This window comes from Rhinoraja longicauda, chromosome 38, assembly GCF_053455715.1.
Source record: "Rhinoraja longicauda isolate Sanriku21f chromosome 38, sRhiLon1.1, whole genome shotgun sequence".
NCBI classification, from domain to species: Eukaryota; Metazoa; Chordata; class Chondrichthyes; order Rajiformes; family Arhynchobatidae; genus Rhinoraja; species Rhinoraja longicauda.
In genome coordinates this window covers 10,353,327-10,370,554 of record NC_135990.1, presented here as the reverse complement: position 1 = coordinate 10,370,554, position 17,228 = coordinate 10,353,327, and the positions used below count along the sequence as shown (strand labels likewise).

The 17,228-nt window shown below is 47.3% G+C and overlaps 1 protein-coding gene across 1 annotated transcript in view; it reads right to left on the bottom strand.

Moving 5' to 3' along the window:
* The window catches only part of LOC144610907 (furin-like), a 125,993-nt gene that overhangs the window by 12,268 nt on the left and 96,497 nt on the right, over window positions 1-17,228 (bottom strand). The window contains exons 12-14 of the mRNA XM_078429897.1: window positions 7,811-7,990; window positions 4,819-4,943; window positions 3,108-3,233 (exon numbers count right to left, since the gene is read on the bottom strand). Coding sequence (XP_078286023.1) covers window positions 3,108-3,233; window positions 4,819-4,943; window positions 7,811-7,990 — 431 coding nt within the window. The remainder of the gene's footprint in view (window positions 1-3,107; window positions 3,234-4,818; window positions 4,944-7,810; window positions 7,991-17,228) is intronic.

Sequence of the window (17,228 nt, the reverse complement as noted above, 5' to 3'; positions counted from 1 at the left end):
GTGACCCTTCTTCAGGAATAGGTGACGTTTCGGGTCGAGACCCGTCTTCAGGAATGGGTGACGTTTCGGGTCGAGACCCGAAGGGTCTCGACCCGAAACGCCACCCATTCCTTCTCTCCCGAGATGCTGCCTGACCTGCTGAGTTACTCCAGCATTTTGTGAAACAAATACCTTCGATTTGTACCAGCATCTGCAGTTATTTTCTTACACAATCAGAGAATGTAGGTGACACCACCTCCACAATATTTCTCAACCCAGTGGTGTCCCAGTGGTGTCCCGATGCGTTCCTTGTACACTCACGGCCTTGCGGCAAAAATGCTGCTCTAACACAGTTGACAAGTTTGCAGATAACACCACTGTGGTGGGCCGATCTCAAAAAAAGACTGAGCACAGGAAGGATGTAGAGTGCTACGCAAAATGGTGTCAAGACAACAGCCTCTCACCCAATGGCAGCAAGTCCCCACAAGGGGCTAGCTATTGGCTTTAGGCAGTGTGGTTGAAGTGCGTGCCTCAATCAGCAACTAGGGTGCCGCAGTGGGGACGGTCAAGAGCAAAGATACTAAGGAGCAAGATAGACCACTCGACCCTAAAAAACGTAGTGCGTCACGGCGCCATTTTAGTCGGCAGAAACTTGCAGAAACATTTTAAAAGAAAAAGAACAAAAATCTGTGAATTGATAGATGAGATATATTCTGCATTTTAATGGTATCATCACACATACCGTTCCCCCAAAACACTGATTACACTGCGAGAGGCATAGCATACTACACTTCAGTGCAGGCGATTTTGACGGAGTGGTCCATCATGCTCCTCCAGTATCTTTGGTCAAGAGCTTCAAGTTCCTCGGCGTCAATAACACCAACTGTGGAGGTTTAACTGGTTTCCAACAACTCCTAGTTCTCCGGATGCACCAGAGGAATCATGCTATGAGGATGCACGAGAGCTTGATTTGCAAACCGCCGCGCCCAAGACCACAAGTTTCCTCGAGTCTTTGTCAGCGCCAGAAACCTGGCATCTCTTTCGTGTTTTGCCCAGGTGAGGACTGCTGTGTGATTTTGCCGGGTTATATGCAAAAGCAAAGAATTGCACTGCGCGAGGTAGGATGATAACTGCAGATGCTGGTACAAATCGAAGGTATCACAAAATGCTGGAGTAACTCAGAGGGTCAGGCAGCATCTCAGGAGAGAAGGAATGGGTGACGTCACCCATTCCTGAATGCAGGTCTCGACCCGAAATGTCACCCATTTCTGTAGAAGGGCCTCGACCCGAAACGTCACCCATTCCTGAAGACAGGTCTCGACCCGAAACGTCACCCATTTCTGTAGAAGGGTCTCGACCCGAAGCGTCATCCATTCCTGAAGGCGGGTCTCGACCCGAAACGTCACCCATTCCTGAAGAAGGGTCTCGACCCGAAACATCACCCATTCCTTCTTTCCTGAGATGCTGCCTGACCCACTGAGTTACTCCAGTGTTTAGTGTCTACCTTCATTGTGCCTAGGCATGTGACAATAAAGAGACATTGAATTCACTGAAATGCAGAGTTGTGGATGTAGCCCAGTCCATCACACAGACCAGCCTCGCCACCATCGACTCCATCTACACTTCACATCTTCCGCCCATCGGGCAGAAGATACAAAGGACTGAACGTATGTATCACCAGATTCTGCTTATCACACAATGCTGGAGTAACTCAGCAGGTCAGGCAGCATCTAGGAGAGAGGGAATGGGTGATGTTTCGGGTCGAGACCTTTCTTCAGACTGATGTCAGGGGGGCGGGACAAAGATAGGTGGAGACAGGAAGATAGAGGGAGAACTGGGAAGGGGGAGTGGAAGAGAGGGACAGAGGAACTATCTAAAGTTGGAGAAGTCGATGTTCATACCGCTGGGTTGCAAGCTGCCCAAGCGAAATATGAGGTGCTGTTCCTCCAATTTCCGGTGAGCCTCACTATGGCACTGGAGGAGGCCCATGACAGAAAGGTCAGACTGGGAGTGGGAGGGGGAGTTGAAGTGCTCAGCCACCGGGAGATCAGGTTGGTTAAGGCGGACTGAGCGAAGGTGTTGAGCGAAACGATCGGTTCTTCCGCTCTGTTATCAGACTACTGAAAGTTCCTTCCACAAATGGGCATGTCCCCAATTTTCCAATCTAACTCATTGCGCACACACTGGAGATTTTCTCTAACTGTAACGCTGCAATGCTCTACACTATATTCTGCACTCTGGTATTTTTCTTTTAGTACAAGCTGTTGTGCTTAAGTATGGCTGGTTGCATCCATGTATAGTATGAAATGCGTAGGAAGGAACAGCAGATGCTGGTTTACACGGAAGATAGAGACAAATTGCTGGAGTAACTCAGCGAGACAGGCACCATCCCTGGAGAGAAGGAATGGGTGACGTTTCGGGTCGAGACCCTTCTTCAGACTCTGGGTCTTAAGAAGGGTCTCAACACGAAACATCACCCATTCCTCCTCTCCAGAGTTGCTGCCTGTCTCAGAGTCATAGAGTGATACAGTGTGGAAAACAGGTCCTTCGGCCCAACTTGCCCACACCATCCAACATGTCCCAGCTACACTAGTTCCACCTGCCTGCACTTGGTTCATATCCCTCCAAACCTGCCCTAGTTATGTAATGGATCTTGCTGAGTTAGTCCAGCATTTGTCTCTATCTTCCGTGTACGTTATAATTTGGTTTAATTGGATAGCACACAAAGGTTTTCCACTATCTTGGTGCATGTGTCAATAATAATAAACCAAACCATAACTCTGCCATGACTGTGAGGATAGCATTATAGCACAATCTGATGTGTCAGCATCCAATCTTAAGCATTACAGTGCTCTGCACGAGATCAAAGTTGCAAATTCCCCATTGCAATTCAACTCAGTTAGCCCGTAGTCGGGATCGAACCCGGGTCGATCCAGATGATGGTTTACGAAAAGAAAAAAAGAGACATAAAGTGCTGGAGTAGCTCAGCGGGTCAGGCAGCATCTCTAGAGAACGTGGATAGGTAATGTTTCGGGTCGAGGCCCTTCTTCAGACTGAATTATTTTAATCTTGTCCATAGAGGGCACTCAAGGGAAGAAAGTTCGGCTGGCATTATTTTGCTGACTTACCCACACACACGTGTTGAAAGTTCAGAGTCTTGCAGTTGGCGGGAAGCGTGATGTTGGCAAGATCGAGCTGATCATCGGTAACTGCCGCTGTACCGTAAAGGACCAGTGTAAACTGCCTCAGGGTTCCTGAACAGATAAATATCATACATCCAGTTTCTTGGTTGCAATTTAAAAAAAAACATATTAAAAAAAACTACACACTTTTACAAGGATGTAAGAAAATGACAAGAAATTAGTGTGGAAAAGAGTGTCTCGAACGCTCTGCCAGAGTTGGTGGTTGAGGCAGTTATGACAGTGGCTTTTAAAAGGCTTTTAGAGAAGCAGGGAATGGAGGGGTATACGATACGATTTATCCCAGGAGGGAAATTGGACTGCCAACAGTCATATAACACAATATGATGCGTGAAACATGTAATTAAAGTGATGAGTGGAAAGGATTGGGGATGTGCAAAGATTGGGGGGTGGGGGGAGTCAGTCTACCCCACGGTAGAAGGGCAAGAAGTTGTACAGTTAAATGGATTTTGTGCTGGTAGATAAGAGAAGTTCTTGGCATCTGGCTTGGCATCTGATTGTGGGCTGAAGGGCCTGTTCTTGTACTGTTCTATGCTCTCAAACTTTAAAAATGTTTTTTTTGGAAATGCCGAACTGAAGGCAGCAGATAAAATGAAGGAGGAGCTCGATGTGGCATGAGCAGAACATGCATGAAACATCTGAGCAAATGTCAGACAGACTCATGTGGATGCAGTTGAAACACTGCCTTCAGGTCTCGGGGGCTAAACCCAACTCAGAGAGAGCTTATATTTGTTGGTGAATTAACATCCACCAAGGTGCGGCTATTGGGAGCTGGGGTTGAAACCTGCAAACACCTGGTTTGGAGGTATCATGAAGGAGCAGGGAATCTTCAAGAGGGTGACACAGTGGTAGAGTTGCTGCCTTACAGCACCCAGTGACCCTGGTTGGATTCTGACCACGGGCGCTGTCTGCACAGAGTTTGTACCTTCTCCCCGTGACTGTGTGGGTTTTCTCCGGACGTACCGGTTTCCCCTCGCACTCCAAACGGCGTACAGGTTTGCGGGTTAATTGGCCCTGGTGTGTAATGCAGAGTTAGTGTGAGCGCTGGTGAGTGCGGACCCGGTGGGCTGAAGGGCCTGTTTCCGCACTGTATCTCGAAGGGCTATCTCGAAGGATGCAGTTTAGCTGGCAGAAAGTGTGCACAAGAAGCTACTGAAATTTAACACAGAGAAACGGGAGGTGATATAGTTTACAGAAAGAACACGGAGTGATAATATAGGTGACATAACACAGCTCCAAAGGATGTGCTGTGCTAAAGGGACTGTACACAATTTGATTGGAGATGCTGAATTGATCCTGTATGCAAACATTTCCATGTTTCCAAAATGGGGCAATGATCGAAGGTTGTCGTCAGATGCACAAAGGTGGCAGTTGCCGAAATGTTTTCATATGGAGCGGGACTCATGCCTCTTCGAGACAGGGGATCTGAGAGCAAGTTGTACAGTGGAATAGAGCATCAAAGGACACAAGAACTCAGCAGCAAGGACAGGAGCTGTTATGTATTGCAGGTCCTCCATGTCAGCTCTGTAGAGGAGACATACCTCAGAGGGAAGGCAGATACAAAATGCTGGAGTAACTCAGCGGGTCTGGAGGTAAGGAATCAGACAAGATACTATGGGCCAGTATTGTAAATACAAACCATAGTTGTTTTGGTCAGACATGTTCTCCAGTTCCAGCACCCACTCTCCGGTTGCTTTTTCGTCCCATGAATGCGTGGACATGAAGGCCCAGTCTGTAAATCCCTCAGACGAATAGTCACGTTGTCTGTCGGCAACAAAAACGTGCAGCTCAGTACTTCAGGAACAGGTCACTCAACAACACCCAATCCCCCCCTGCTTTGTTATTCAGAAACGTTCTGGGCACCACATTGGAGGAAAGATGTAGTCAAGCTGGAAAGGGCACAGAGAAGATTTACGAGGATGTTGCCAGGTCTCGAGGGTCTGAGCTATAGGGAGAGGTTGAGTAGGCTGGGACTCTATTCCTTGGAACGCAGGAGGATGAAGGGTGATCTTATAGAGGTGTATAAAACCATGAATAGATGGGGTAGATGCACAGAGTCTCTTGTCCAGAGTAATGGGGAATCGAGAACCAGAGGGCATAGCTTTAAGGTGAAGGGGAAAAGATTTAATAGGAATCTGAGGGGAACCTTTTTCACACAAAGGGTGGTGGGTGTATGGAACAAGCTGCCAGAGGATGTAGTTGTGGCAGGGATTATCCCAATGTCTAAGAAACAGTTAGACAGGTACATGGATAGGACAGGTTTGGAGGAATATGGGCCAAACGCAGGCTGGTGGGACTAGTGTAGCTGGGACATGTAGGCCGTTGTGGGCAAGTTGGGCTGAAGGGCCTGTTTCCACACTTTGACTCTACGACCCTACGACAGCCAACATTGTTCTCCTAACCTGAAACCTATTTTTTTCCAATTCCCATCTTGAGTATACTCAAGTACAAAACCTCATCTTGGTCGACAGTTCAAACAAAATTGTGACTCCATGCCGAGAAAATTTCTTCTTGCCCAAATCTTGAATAGCAAATCTTTTACCTCGAGTCCCTGGCATCCAGTTCTTGATTCCTTGGCTGAAGTAACCTCTTAGCAGTTACTCCATGACCCATTAGAATTTTACAACTCTTACCAATTTCCACAGATGCACCTTAGAAAGCATCTGAATGTCCAGCTCCAGATTTCTTTCCAGCTGTTATCAGGCAACTGAACCATCCTATCAACAACTGACCTCCTGACACCCCCCCCCCCCCTCCCCTCCCCCCTCTACCTCATTGGAGACCCTCAGACTATTGTTAATCAGACTTTACCTTGCACTAAACGTTATTCCCTTTATCATGTATCTGTACACTGGGGTTGGCTCGATTGTAATCATGTGGAGTCTTTCCGCTGACTGGTTGGCGCGCAACAAAAACTTTTCACTGTACCTCGGCACGCGTGACAATAAACTAAACCTATCGGAATGCATCACAGCTCCGTATGGCTCGAACTCTGCCCAAGACCACAAACAATTACTGACTTGTGAGTGCAGTCCAATACATCACGCTAACTAGCCTCCTCCTCCCCCTTCCTGCACCCCTCCTCCTTTAACTCCATAAATTAGTGTAACTGAGGTAGACTGCTTCCCATCGGGTCCAGACCCTTCTTCAGACTGATGTCAGGGGGGGGGGGGGGGGGGGCGGGACAAAGAAAGGATATAGGTGGAGACAGGAAGATAGAGGGAGAACTGGGAAGGGGGGGGGGGGGGGGAAGAGAGGGACAGAGGAACTATCTAAAGTTGGAGAAGTCAATGTTCATACCGCTGGGCTGCAAGCTGCCCAAGCGAAATATGAGGTGCTGTTCCTCCTATTTCCAGTGGGCCTCACTATGGCACTGGAGGAGGCCCATGATAGAAAGGTCAGAGAGGGGGAGTTGAAGTGCTCAGCCACCGGGAGATCAGGATATTATGCATTTATGTATAATATTTTCTGATTCGATTTGAGAGTACTTGAAACAAAGCTTTTTACTGTACCTCAGTACACAATAATAGATAGGTAGATAGATAGTTTATTTGTTATTCCACTCCTTACAGATCATGCAACGAATGGGACGAAACAGAGTGCCTCTGGGGACCATAGTGCAATACAGATGCAAAACATATAGACAGGGGATGACAGTGCAGTACAATACCATACAGTGCAAGACAATTAGACAGTGCAATACAATACAATACATATAGACAGGGGATTAAAGCATGTAAAACGGTAAAAGGTAAAGCATTTAACGTAGAGTTCAAAGCATGTAAACGGTGAATTTAAAACCATCAATGAGATCAGGTGAATTATTGATTGCACATTAAATGAGATTTATAATCAACCTAAACCTATTTACACTGCATGATAGGCAATGTAATCAAGACCACTCACACCCTGGTTATTCCCTCTCCTCAGGCAGAACATATTTTAAGCTTGAAACCATGCACCGCCAGATTCAGGAGCAACTTCTTCCCCGCTGTTACCAGACTCTTGAATGAACTCTCATATGCAAAGTGTGTAGGAAGAAACAGATGCTGGTTTAAATCAAAGATAGACACAAAAAGCTGGAGAAGGAAGAGTCTCGACCCAAAACCTCACCTATTCCTTTTTTCCAGAGATGCAGTCTCCAGGATGTGGTGTGAATGGCGGAGTAGACTTAATGGGCCGAATGGCCTAATTCTGCTCCGGTCACATGATCTTATGACCCGCTGAGTTACTCCAGCTTTCTGTGTCTAGCTCATATGCTAAGGATGAATTCCTCTTCTCTCCATCTACCTCCGATCTAAATCCAAGGACAAACTTAATAAGGACTTCCACCAGATTACTGGCACCAGAAGCACTGTTGCAGTTCGAGAGGTTAGCTCACCACCACTTTCCAGGAGCAAATAAAAATTTAGAGTATGTGCTGGCCTTCACTGATATCCAGGTGCCAAAAAACACCCCCAACCACTTCAGCTTTGTGGAATATGGCATTGCACGAAACGTCAAAATCCCCAATAAAAATGACCAAAAAAAATGTAATCTGTAGAAACTATGCGGTAAAATTGACCGTTTTCAGTCATTCTTCAAAGGACATTATTCATTAATCAAAGGATTATTCAACAGTAACTTCATACCTTAGTGGCAACAGAATGGACCTTGTCCCCATGGGGCTGGTGAGGTACAAAGCCAGGTCTCCACGCTTGCTAAATGATAGTGTGACCCTTGCCTGCACGTGTTCTAAGGACTGAATAAAATTTGGCGTTCGAAGGCACGCGTCGACACTCTTCCGTATTTCCAGTCGGTTCCCAATATCCCTAAAATGGAACGTTCAACATCAGACCATCAATTAAATAAAGGAAATGTCACATGAACCTCTGAAGTCATTGTTCACATATACAGCACACACAAGCTCAGTTAGTTCTGTCCCAGGCTCGCGTGGAACTAGTCACATCCAGGTTGGCGTACCTGGCTTACTTTAGACAATAGACAAGTTTAGTTTAGTTTAGTTTAGAGAAACAGTGCAGAAACAGGCACTTCGGCCCACTAAGTCCGTTCCGACCACCGATCCCTGCAAACCTACGCAAGGGACAATTTACAATTATACCAAGTCAATTAACCTACAAGCCTGTACGTATCTGGAGTGTGGGAGGAAACTGGAGATCCCAGAGAAAACCTATGCAGGTTACGAGGAGAACATACAAACTCCATACAGGTAAGCACCCGAAATCAGGATTAAACCCGGGTGCCTGGCGCTAAGGCAGCAACTCAACTTCTAAGCCAACGTGCCACCCATAAAACTCTGGACTTAAAAACGAGACGGTGAGAGTTTCAAGTCCAACTGAAGGACACACGTACAACTTAGGCTGAATTGATTAGTGCGGGTGTCAGGGGTTATGGGGAGAAGGCAGGAGAATGGGGTTAGGAGGGAGACATAGATCAGCCATGATTGAATGGCAGAGTAGACTTGTTGGATCAAATGGCTTAATTCTACTCCTATCGCTTATGAACTGAACACAAAAAACAAGGAACTCAGCGGGCCAGGCAGCATTTGTGGAGGGAATGGATAAACATTGGGACCCAGCTATGGACTGACAGTAAGATCTTAACCTGAAACACTCAACCCATTACTTCCACAGATGCTGCTTGACCCTTTGAGTTCCTCCAGCACTTTGTGTTTTTAGCTTAGTTTTAGTTCAGAGATACAGCATGGAAACAAGCCCCTCGGCCCACCGAGTTTGTACCGACCACTCATTAACACTATCCGACACACACTAGGGACAATTTACATTTATACCAAGCCAATTTAGCGAAAAATCTCTCTGTCTTGGGTGCATGGGAGGAATCCAAAGATCTGCGAAAACTGACACACGTTACGGGGAGAACGTGCAAACTCCGTACAGACAGCACCCGCAGTCAGGATCGAACCCGGGTCTCTGGCGCTGTAAAGCAGCAACTCTACCCCTGTGCAACCCTGCTGCCCCACGATACAAGTCTCTGCTTGTGTCGCCATTAGGCTGAACACTGGTGCAGAACGAGAGGCAGTGTTAGTGGGCCAAGTAGGCCAAAAGAACGACAAGTAGGCAAGGTTAACAAAAGCGTGTTTACTGTATCTCTGGAACTCCAAAAGGGAATGAGAGTCATGCGGTCCTTGACCTTTATACTCCCGGCCGAAGTCCGCCTCCTTGGCTCGACCCATTCCCGTGCCGAGGGGTCGTGAGTGGTATGGCCCGACCCTCGGGAGCCGCCACAGGACCCCCCCCCAGAACCAGAGGCACGAAGCGCACCGGTGGTCGCACTAGTCGACCGAACCGTGTACGGTACCCGTCCGACGGGGGGTCTGGCGGGGGCTCAGCTGAAGGGACAAACGGGGGCGGAGAAGGGGGTACAAATACCGGTCGAGATGAGGGGATCGGCGGGTGCGGTGTTGGAGGCACTTGTAAAGGGGGGCGCCCGCGCGGCCGAGGCTGTGCAACCCGCACCGGCTGGTCAATGTCCATTTTTTCTATAATGGACCGTTCGGGGTCACCAGTGTAGTGGGCCAAGTAGGCCAAAAGAACGACAAGTAGGCAAGGTTAACAAAAGCGTGTTTACTGTATCTCTGGAACTCCAAAAGGGAATGAGAGTCATGCGGTCCTTGACCTTTATACTCCCGGCCGAAGTCCGCCTCCTTGGCTCGACCCATTCCCGTGCCGAGGGGTCGTGAGTGGTATGGCCCGACCCTCGGGAGCCGCCACAGGCAGAGGTATCAGCTTTCAGATTTGGTATTATGCCAATGGTGATTAATTTGGACATGAACAGAACCCAGAGTCAGGTGAACAGCAGTAAGTGAACGACTTGCTACCCAGACCCCTTGAATACCTCCAAAAATGAATGAGTACCCTGCTTGCTGTGTGCAAATTATTTGAACAATTTGCTCACCGTACTTGCAGTTTGGAACAGTTGAGAGATCCATTGCGATATTCGTCAAAATGCAATTGCCAATTTTACTTTATAGAGTTTAGCATTTAGTGCAAGGGTTCCCAACCTGGGGTATATTTTGCCTACCCAGGGGGTAAATTTGAACAAAATAATAATGTTAAAAACAGCATTAAAAAAATTCCCCTTTGTCGGTTGTTTTATTATGGTAGAAGTGTAAACTCAAATTACTGAACAAAACAGGGTGGGGGTAAATTTACTTTCGAAAAGATGCCAGGGGTAAACTGGACGAAAAAGGTTGCGAACCCCTGATTTAGAGATACAGCATGGAAACAGGCCATTCGGCCCATTGAGTCCACGCCGACCATTGTTCACTCATGCACATTAGTTCTGTGTTATACTACTTTCTTATCCACTCTCGACACACTAGGGTCAATTTACAGAGGCCAATTAACCTCCAAACCTGTGTAGGAAGGAACTGCAGATGCTGGTTTATACCGATGATAGACACAAAATGCTGGAGTAACTCAGCAGGTCAGGTAGCATCTCTGGAGAAAAAGAATAGGTTTCGGTCGGAAACGTTCTTCAGTCTAACCTCCAAACCTGCTTGTCTTTGGGATGTGGGATAAAGTCGGAGCATGCACGTGGTCACTGGGAGAACATGCAAACTCCACACGGGCAGCACCAGAGGTCAGCATCGAAACCAGGTAGAAACAGAAAAATAGGTGCAGGAGTAGGTCATTCGGCCCTTCGAGCCAGCACCGCCATTCAATATGATCATGGCTGATCATCCAAAAACAGTACCCAGTTCCTGCTTTCTCCCCACATCCCTTGATTCCATTAGTCCCAAGAGCTCTATCTAACTCTCGCTTGGAAACATCCAGTGAATTGGCCTCCACTGCCTTCTGTGGCAGAGAATTCCACAGATTCACAACTCTCTGGGTAAAAAAGTTTTTCCTCATCTCAGTTCTAAATGGCCTACCCCTTATTCTTAAACTGTGACCCCCTGGTTCTGGACTCCCCCAACATGGGGAACATTTTTCCCGCATCTAGCCCGTTCAATCCCTTAAGAATTTTATATGTTTCTATAAGATGCCCTCTCATCCGTCTAAATTCCAGTGAATACAAGCAGAGTCGACCCATTCTTTCTGGCAGGTCTCTGGCACTGTGAGGCAGCAGCTCCACGAACTTGGTGCCCTGAACTGCATTTTAAATTTAGATTTAGATTTTTTTTTTAGAGATACAGCGTGGAAACAGGCCCTTCGGCCCACCGAGTCCGCGCCGCCCAGCGATCCCCGCACATTAACACTATCCTACACACACCAGGGACAATTTTTACATTTACCCAGCCAATTAACCTACATACCTGCACGTCTTTGGAGTGTGGGAGGAAACCGAAGATCTCGGAGAAAACCCACGCAGGTCACGGGGAGAACGTACAAACTCCGTACAGGTGGCGCCCGTAGTCAGGATCGAACCTGTCTCCGGCGCTGCATTCGCTGTAAGGCAGCAACTCTACCGCTGCGCCACCGTGACCGCCCAGGCATTTTAACAGGGGGACAGTTCACAAACACAGATACGCAGTGAGTGAATGCAGTAGCTGCATATTCACCTCGTAGAAAGTGTGGCAACTGTGAAAGGCATACAGGATGGAGGAACGGCAGCCACCTCGACACAAAAACCACTTGCCAAAGTCTCGTAGTTTTGTGGTTAAAAATTCTGCCTTTGCGTGGGCATCCAATGCAGCTGTTAGCAAATTAGTAATGAGCAACCCAGAACATCTGCCGATTAGGGATCTGACAGCACACATTAGAGATAAAACTGGAGAGAACATGTTCCCAAAGAATTACATTTCCCAAAATTGGTGCTGGAAGTGTGCCATGTATTTATTGTGGTTCAAAGCACACCCTTGAAACCCAGGTTTGATGGGGCGGGGTGCACACTGTCGGCATGGGAAGAGTAAAAAGATAGCAAGCAACTAAAAGCTGTTCACCACCAATAAACCACACTAGTTTATTTGTACAGATACACGATAGAGGAAATAACCTTTAGTGCAAGATAAAGTCCGATTAAAGATAGTTCCAGGGTCTCCATGGAGGTAGATAGAAGCTCAGGACTTTAGTAGCTCAGTCTGAAGAAGGGTCTCGACCCGAAACGTCACCCATTCCTTCTCTCCCGAGATGCTGCCTGACCTGCTGAGTTACTCCAGCATTTTGTGAATAAAAACCTTCGATTTGTACCAGCATCTGCAGTTATCTTCTTATACTACTAGTAGCTCAGTAGTTCTTGGTTGGTTGGTTCGGTTGCCTTGGAGACCCTTCTTCAGTCTGAAGTTCCTTCGACAAACTTTAAGTTGAATCAGCAGTTGTTCGGAATATCCTCCAGGATATGCTTTTAGGGCGGCACGGTGGCGCAGCGGTAGAGTTGCCGCCTTACAGCGAATGCAGCGCCGGAGACCCATGTTCGATCCCGACTACGGGCGCTGTCTGTACGGAGTTTGTACGTTCTCCCCGTGACCTGCATGTTTTTATTCCCCGAGATCTTCAGTTTCCTCCCACACTCCAAAGGGGTACAGGTTTGTAAGTTAATTGGCTTGGTAAATGTAAAAATTGTCTCTCATGTGTGTAGGATAGCGTTAATGTGCGGGGATCGGCGCGGACACGGTGGGCGTGTGTCCACCGCTGTATCTGCGCTGTATCTTTTTTTAAAAAACTAGCTCCATGACTGGAAACTTGCACAGCTGTAAAGATTCGAGGAACTGCAGATGCTGGAAGCTTGAGTAAAACGCAAAATGCTGGAGGAACTTCAGTGCTTCAGTCTGAAGAAGGGTCTTGACCCGAAAGGTCACCCATTCCTTCTCTCCAGAGAAGCTGCCTGTCCCACTGAGTTACTCCAGCTTTTTGTGTCTACCTTCCCTGGACAGATGCTGCCTGACCCGCTGAGTTCCTCCAGCATTTTGCGTTTTACTCAAGCTTCCAGCATCTGCAGCTCCTCGAGTCATTACAGCTGTGCAAGTTTTCAGTCATGGAGCTAGTAGTTCACTGCATATCCTGGAGGATATTCCTAGCAAAGAACCAGGGGCCACAGTTTAAGAATAAGTGGGAGGCCATTTAGAACTGAGACGAGGAAAGACTTTTTCACCCAGAGTTGTGAATCTGTGGAATTCTCTGCCTCAGAAGGCAGTGGAGGCCGATTCACTGGATGCATTCAAGAGAGAGTTAGATAGAGCTCTTAAGGATAGCGGAGTCAGGGGGTATGGGGAGAAGGCAGGAACGGGGTACTGATTGAGAATGATCAGCCATGATCACATTGAATGGCGGTGTTGGCTCGAAGGGCCGAATGGCCTACTCCTGCACCTATTGTCTATTGTCTATGCCTGAGAACTAATTCGACAGAATAAGGACTGGACAAGCTAGATGCAGGAAAAATGTTCCCATTGTTGGGCGAGCCCATAACCAGGGGCCACACAGTCTTAGAATAAAGGGGAGGCCATTTAAAACTCAGGTGAGAAGAAACGTTTTCACCCAGAGAGTTGTGAATTTGTGGAATTCTCTGCCGCAGAGGGCAGTGGAGGCCAAATCACTGGATGGATTTAAGAGAGTTAGATAGAGCTCTGGGGGCTAGAGGAATCAAGGGGTATGGGGAGAAGGCAGGAACGGGGTACTGATCAGCCATGATCGCAATGAATGGCGATACTGGCTCGAACGGCCGAATGGCCTCCTCCTGCACCTATTGTCTATGTATCTACGTAACTGCTGTTTCAACTGTACAATTTGTCGAATGAACATCATTGAGAATGGCAAGGATTCTTTTACCCTCATTGCAGACACCCCAAAGTATTCAGGCAAAATTCAGCATTACCAGAAGTAGCTACTCAAATGTAAGCAACTGTATCTGATGCTCCACACACTGCAAGCATGTACACAGGCCCAGATATAGCACTATTCTTGTATAATTGGAATGAAGGAAACTACTTATCTTCAACAGCTGTTAATTTACTGACACTCCAAAAATAGTGATAAGCATTTTAAAAAAGTGACGTTAAGTTCACAAGAAAATTGCACAGAACTGGTTATGAGGCAGAATCTCAAGGGGCTGTACATCAGGAATCAGGACTGACACCCCATTTTCATTCCAGGTTAGGCATAAGTGGATGCATCACAGTTCGGATTTCAGTCATCAATTAGTTTTTCACGGCGCTGAAATCACTCATTTCTATTTCTTCCACTTATAACAGGATGTTCACAGACAAACGTGGCACTAATTGTGTTCTCTCAGGAGTGGTGGCAAGTAATCCACGACGGCAATCATTCCCAGCCAATTTGGGGTGGAATTAGTGTAGGAAGGAACTACAGATGCGGCTTTAAACCAATGATAGACACAAAAAGCCGGAGTAACTCAGCGGGTCAGACAGCATCTCTGGAGAAAAGGATTAGCAGACGTTTCGGGTCTCAACCCAAAATGTCACCTATTTCTTTTCTCCAGAGATGCTGTCTGACCCGCTGAGTTACTCCAGCTTCTTGAGGTAGAATTATGCAAGTTAGTTCAGGAAACTGATGAAGACAATATCACATACGAGCAGAATGAGGCCATTCTGCCATCTAGTCTTCTTTGCCATTTGAACATGGCTGATCTATATTTCCCGCTCAATCCCATTCTCCTGCCTTCTCGCTGTAACCTTGACGTCCTTACTAATCAAAAACCAACAATCTCTGCTTTAAAAATACGCAACGACATGGTCTCCACAGTCTGAAGAAGGGTCTCGACCTGAAACGTCACCCATTCCTTCTCTCCTGAGATGCTGCCTGACCTGCTGAGTTACTCCAGCATTTTGTGTCTACCTTTGGTCTCCACAGATGTCTGCGGCAATGAATTCCACAGATTCACCACCATCTGGTTAAAGAAATTCCTCTTCATCGCCATTCTGAAGGTACGTCCTTTTATTCTGAGGCTGTGCCCTCTATTCCTAGACTCTCCCACTACTGGAAACACCCACTCCACATCCGCTCCATCTGGGCCTGGAGGAAATGTTGGTTAGAAGAAAGTCGCTATTCCTGACTTTGGACCCGAGATACAGCGTGGAAACAGGCCCTTCGGCCCACTGTCCACGCCGACCAACAATCACCCTGTACACTAGCACTATTGTACACACAAGGGACAATTTACAATTTTACCAAAGCCAAATTAAACTACTAAACTGTACGTCTTTGGAGTGTGGGAGGACACTGGAGCAGTCGTGGCAAACCTGCGCAGGTCACATGGAGAACGTACAAACTCCGTACACACAGCACCCGTGGTCAGGATCAAACTCGGGTCTCTGACACTCTAAGGCAGCAATACCACCCCACAAACTCATGACCCCGGTGGCTCCATCCCAATTTGAGACCTGTGCTTGTGTAGAATCCACCAGTTTCAAAGCCGGGTCTTCTGAGGCGTACGACTCCTTGCTCCTGGGATTTATTTAATTGGGGTTGATATTTTCCCCAATAGAAAACAGGCTTTACATTCAAATCTTCTCCGCAGAATAACAAAAACTGAGGGGACAAGACGGGTAAAACTCTTGTGGGAAAAGTGTTTCTGCAGTCAAGAAGTAAACCGACTTTTGAAGTTCATGTCAGGATTTTGTTTCTTTACATCCTTGTTGAAGCAAATTGGCAGAAGGACAGAGGAGAACTATGGCGGATCTATTGCAGAGACTCACTAATCACGTGGCTAACAGACACAACCGCCCTTTCATTAGAAATAGGTTGTTAGCCAAATCAGTAGCTCGGTTCCTAAATATATTCACAGCCACTCAACTTTCAACACAACTGCCTTTAACTCTGTTGCTGCACCAGTGGCCACTGTTCTATGGCAACTGATCTGTCAGTTTGACAATAGACAATAGGTGCAGGAGTAGGCCATTCGGCCCGCCGAGCCAGCACCGCCATTCAATGTGATCATGGCCAATCAGTACCCCGTTCCTGCCCTCTCCCCATACCCCCTGACTCCCCGATCATTAAGAGCTCTATCTAACTCTCTCTTGAAAGCATTCAGAGAATTGGCCTCCACTGCCTTCTGAGGCAGAGAATACCACAGATTTACAACTCTCTGAGTGAAAAGGTTTTTTCCTCATCTCCGTTCTAAATGGCCTACCCCTTATTCTTAAACCGTGGCCCCTGGTTCTGGACTCCCCCAACATTGGGAACATGTTTCCTGCCTCTAGCGTGTCCAATCCCTTAATAATCTTATATGTAGCTTGATGCTACAAAACCCTCAGCACAATGACTACACATATCCACTGGTAAATGAAACTATTATAAAATGCCCAGTACCAGCACATTTAGGATGCCCATTGGAATTTTTTTTTTCGTTTCTTAGTTGAGTTTTACATTCACTCAGTTGGTAGATAACTTTAGATGATTAAATTTAAAAGATCAACCAGTTGAGTGGTCCTACAATAACAATCTTTCACAACCTCCCCCCCTCGACTCCATCCAAAGACCCAAACAGTCTTTCCCGGTGAGGCAGAGGTTCACTTGCACCTCCTCCAACCTCATCTACTGTATCCGCTGTTCCAGATGTCAACTTCTCTACATCGGCGAGGCCAAACACAGGCTCGGCGATCGTTTCGCTCAACACCTCCGCTCAGTCCGTCTTAACCAACCTGATCTCCCAGTGGCTCAGCACGCCAACTCCCCCTCCCACTCCCAGTCTAACTTTTCTGCCCTGGGCCTCCTCCATTGTCAGAGTGAGGCCCAGTGCAAATTGGAGGAACAGCACCTCATATTTCGTTTGGGTAGTTTACACCCCAGCGGTATGAACATTTTTCTTGTCTAACTTCAGATAGTCCCTTCTTTCCCTCTCTAACCCCTCCCCTTCCCAGTTCTCCCACTGTCTTCCTGTCCCCGACTACATTCTATCTTTGTCCCATCCCCTCCCCTGACATCAGTCTGAAGAAGGGTCTCAACTCGAAACGTCACGCGAGATGCTGCCTGACCTGCTGAGTTACTCCAGCATTTTGCGTCTACCAAGAAACTAATAGTTGACTTCAGAAAAGGGAACTCAGGAGGCTAGGCGCCAGTTTTCGTTGAGTCAGCGCTCAAGAACGTTAGCAACATCAAATTCCGAGGCATTGTCATCACATGCGCTGGGCCC